Genomic DNA, 3156 nt, shown 5'->3' with positions numbered 1-3156 from the left:
CCCAGACAGAGCTCTGTGTGTGTGTGTGTGTGTGTGTGTGTGTGTGTGTGTGTGTCTGCTGCAGTCACAGACACAGGTTCTGCTCGGGTCCAGACGGGCCCTGCAGCACAGATCCAGGTTCATTTATAGCCATGGTCTCTTCCTGTCTGCCTGGCAACTCCTAAATGTGCTCGAGTACACACACACACACACACACACACACACACACACACACACACACACACACACACACTCACACACACAGGTCCAGGTCCAGCAGACGGGTCATGTGTGTGTCTGTTGTGTTGCAGGTCTGAGGACGGCACCATGTGGAGCAGTCTGAAGAGCAGATGTCAGACCCTCTTCCAGGCTTCAGGACCCAGTGAGTCCAGGCTGGACTCGGATGCGGTCCACTGTGTGCTGGACCTGGGTGAAGGAGGCAGTTCAGGTGAGGTCCAGGGACCCGGGGCCCCCAGCCCGTCGTGGAGCCTGTCCCCGGCGCCGACGGTGGCGGCGGGACGCCGCCATCATAACTGTGTGACGGACATCCCACAGATCGTAGAGATCTCCATAGATAAGGACTCTGAGGACGCTCGGGGGGGTTCTGGGGTTCCCCAGGCCCGCAGAGACTCGTACTCCCGCCACGCTCCGTGGGGGGGCAAGAAAAAACACTCATGTTCCACCAAAACCCAGAGCTCTCTGGAGTCTGAGCGGCACTCCGGGCGCCTGAGGGGGTGTGGCCACCGCAGAGAGCGGCGGTACGGAATCAGCTCCATCCAGGAGATCACGGACTCGGGGTCYGCAGGACACGGTCTGAACCCCCGGTCCCTCCGCCAGCGCCTCAGTGACACCGTGGGGCTGTGCCTACCACTTCCTGTGCGCAGGCGCTCCCACTCGAAGAACCCGGCGAACCCCAAACGTAAGATCCACCTGACGGAGCTGATGCTGGAGACCTGCCCCTTCCCGCCGGGCTCGGACCTGGCTCACAAGTGGCACCTGATCAAGCAGCACACGGCGCCGGTCAGCCCGCATTCCTCCACCGCCCTCCTGGACGCCTTCGACTCCGCCCACCCGTCCCCCGAGGACGAGGAGGAGCGTCTGCGCGAGCGCCGCAGGCTCAGCATCGAGGAGGGCGTGGACCCGCCCCCCAACGCTCAGATCCACACCCTGGAGGCCTCGCTGCCGCCTTCTTCTCTCTACAAACTGGGACCAAAGATGGCTCCCGGCGCCGGCGAGGCYCCCGGCGAGGTCCGGGCCTCGGGGTCCGGCGGCTCCCTGGCTGCCGTGTCCTCGGGGGCCTGCGGGTCGGGAGGCGGGTCGTCCCAGGACTGTGACTCTGAGGAGGACTCCACCACCTTGTGTCTGCAGGCCCGCAGGCCCAAACAGAGACACGCCTCCGCAGAGGCCCACCTGAGCCGGCAGCAGCCCGGGCCCTGGAAGGTCCACACCCAGATCGACTACATCCACTGCCTGGTGCCGGACCTGCTCCACATCACAGCCCTGCCCTGCTACTGGGGCGTGATGGACCGCTACCAGGCCGAGGCCCTGCTGGACGGGCGCCCCGAGGGCACCTTCCTGCTGCGTGACTCGGCCCAGGAGGACTACCTGTTCTCCGTCAGCTTCCGGCGCTACAACCGCTCGCTGCACGCCCGCATCGAGCAGTGGAACCACAACTTCAGCTTCGACGCCCACGACCCGTGTGTGTTCCACTCGTCCACGGTCACAGGCCTGCTGGAGCACTACAAGGACCCCAGCGCCTGCATGTTCTTTGAGCCGCTGCTCACCGCGCCGCTGCACCGGACCTTCCCCTTCGCCCTGCAGCACCTGGCACGGGCCGCCATCTGCCGCCGGACCACCTACGATGGCATCGGCTCGCTGCCGCTGCCCCCCGCCCTGCAGGACTTCCTGAAGGAGTATCACTACAAACAGAAAGTACGAGTGCGCTGGCTGGAGAGGGACACGCCGCTGCGCCTCAAATGACCTGGACCGTTAGAGGCGTGGTCATAATGATGTGGCTCATCAGGATTATAACAAGCTAATAAAGTTTATTAATACTGTTTATTACATATTATTACCATGTAGTGACTGAGCTCGTCTGAAGAAACATCACCTGCATTTCTTTTCTCTGCTTTGTTCTGAGTAATACACCTGCTGCATGCCCCGCCCACTCCCCTCAGCCAATAGAAACCTCTACAGTTGGCCCTGCCCACTCCCCTCAGCCAATAGAAACTGCTACAGTTGGCCCCGCCCACTCCCCCAGCCAATAGAAACTGCTACAGTTGGCCCCGCCCACTCCCCTCAGCCAATAGAAACCTCTACAGTTGGCCCCGCCCACTCCCCTCAGCCAATAGAAACCTCTACAGTTGGCCCCGCCCACTCCCCTCAGCCAATAGAAACCTCCACAGTTGGCCCTGCCCACTCCCCTCAGCTAATAGATATATTCAGTTGGCCCCGCCCACTCTCAGCCGGTATAAACATCTACAGTTGGCCCCGCCCACTCCCCTCACCCAATAGAAATATCTATAGTTGGCCCYGCCCACTCCCCTCAGCCAATAGAAACATCTACAGTTGGTCCCTCCTCCTGGTTCCATCTCTTAAAGCACTTGATGACTCACYAGGACCAGGTGTGTGGGTCTGAGCTTGGTCCTGATGCCATCAGGTCCAGGATTGGTTCTGTCGGGTCCAGAACCTTAAACCCTCAATGATACCTGTTAAAGCAGCTCCTCTTCATCAGCCTCAGTGGAACCTGTGGGACCGGTTCAGCCGGTTCTGAAGCTGAATCATTCCATCAAAGCCTCTGACCCGACCCGCTGTGGTTCTGCTGCAGAACCTTACACTGGGTCTGATTGTTTACATTTGAAGGTTCTGACCCGGTTCAAACAGAACCTTGTTAACGGTCCAGATTGATTCTGACACAGAACCCAGGTTCTGTCCTGCTGCTGTCCTCCCTCTGTGGACAGCAGCAGGACAGAGGACAGGTGGACAGAGGACAGGTGCATGATGGGAGCTGTAGTCTCATCATGTCCACAGCAGAGACAAAAGGTGCTGAAAGACTTTTTAGATTCAACATGTAGAAATTTAATTATTTTATTTATATCTGTCAACTCAGTGAGACCTGGTTCTACTGGACCTGGTTCTACTGGACCTGGTTCTGCTGGACCTGGTTCTGCTGGACCC

At 59.5% G+C, this 3156-nt stretch overlaps 1 protein-coding gene across 1 annotated transcript in view; it reads left to right on the top strand.

Annotated features, from left to right (window-relative positions):
* socs5b (suppressor of cytokine signaling 5b) overlaps nucleotides 1–2045 on the top strand; it is a 6904-nt gene extending 4859 nt beyond the window's left edge. Inside the window, exon 2 of the mRNA XM_014031463.1 lies at nucleotides 291–2045. Within this exon, the coding sequence (XP_013886917.1) occupies nucleotides 307–1959 (1653 nt within the window). The 5' untranslated portion in view covers nucleotides 291–306 and the 3' untranslated portion in view covers nucleotides 1960–2045. The remainder of the gene's footprint in view (nucleotides 1–290) is intronic.
* Nucleotides 2046–3156: the final 1111 nt, after the last annotated feature.

The sequence above is a fragment of the Austrofundulus limnaeus genome, unplaced genomic scaffold, assembly GCF_001266775.1.
Source record: "Austrofundulus limnaeus strain Quisiro unplaced genomic scaffold, Austrofundulus_limnaeus-1.0 Scaffold1256, whole genome shotgun sequence".
In the NCBI taxonomy this organism is placed as follows: Eukaryota; Metazoa; Chordata; class Actinopteri; order Cyprinodontiformes; family Rivulidae; genus Austrofundulus; species Austrofundulus limnaeus.
Note: the sequence above shows the minus strand (reverse complement) of the source record. Positions and strands in the feature narration are given on the sequence as shown.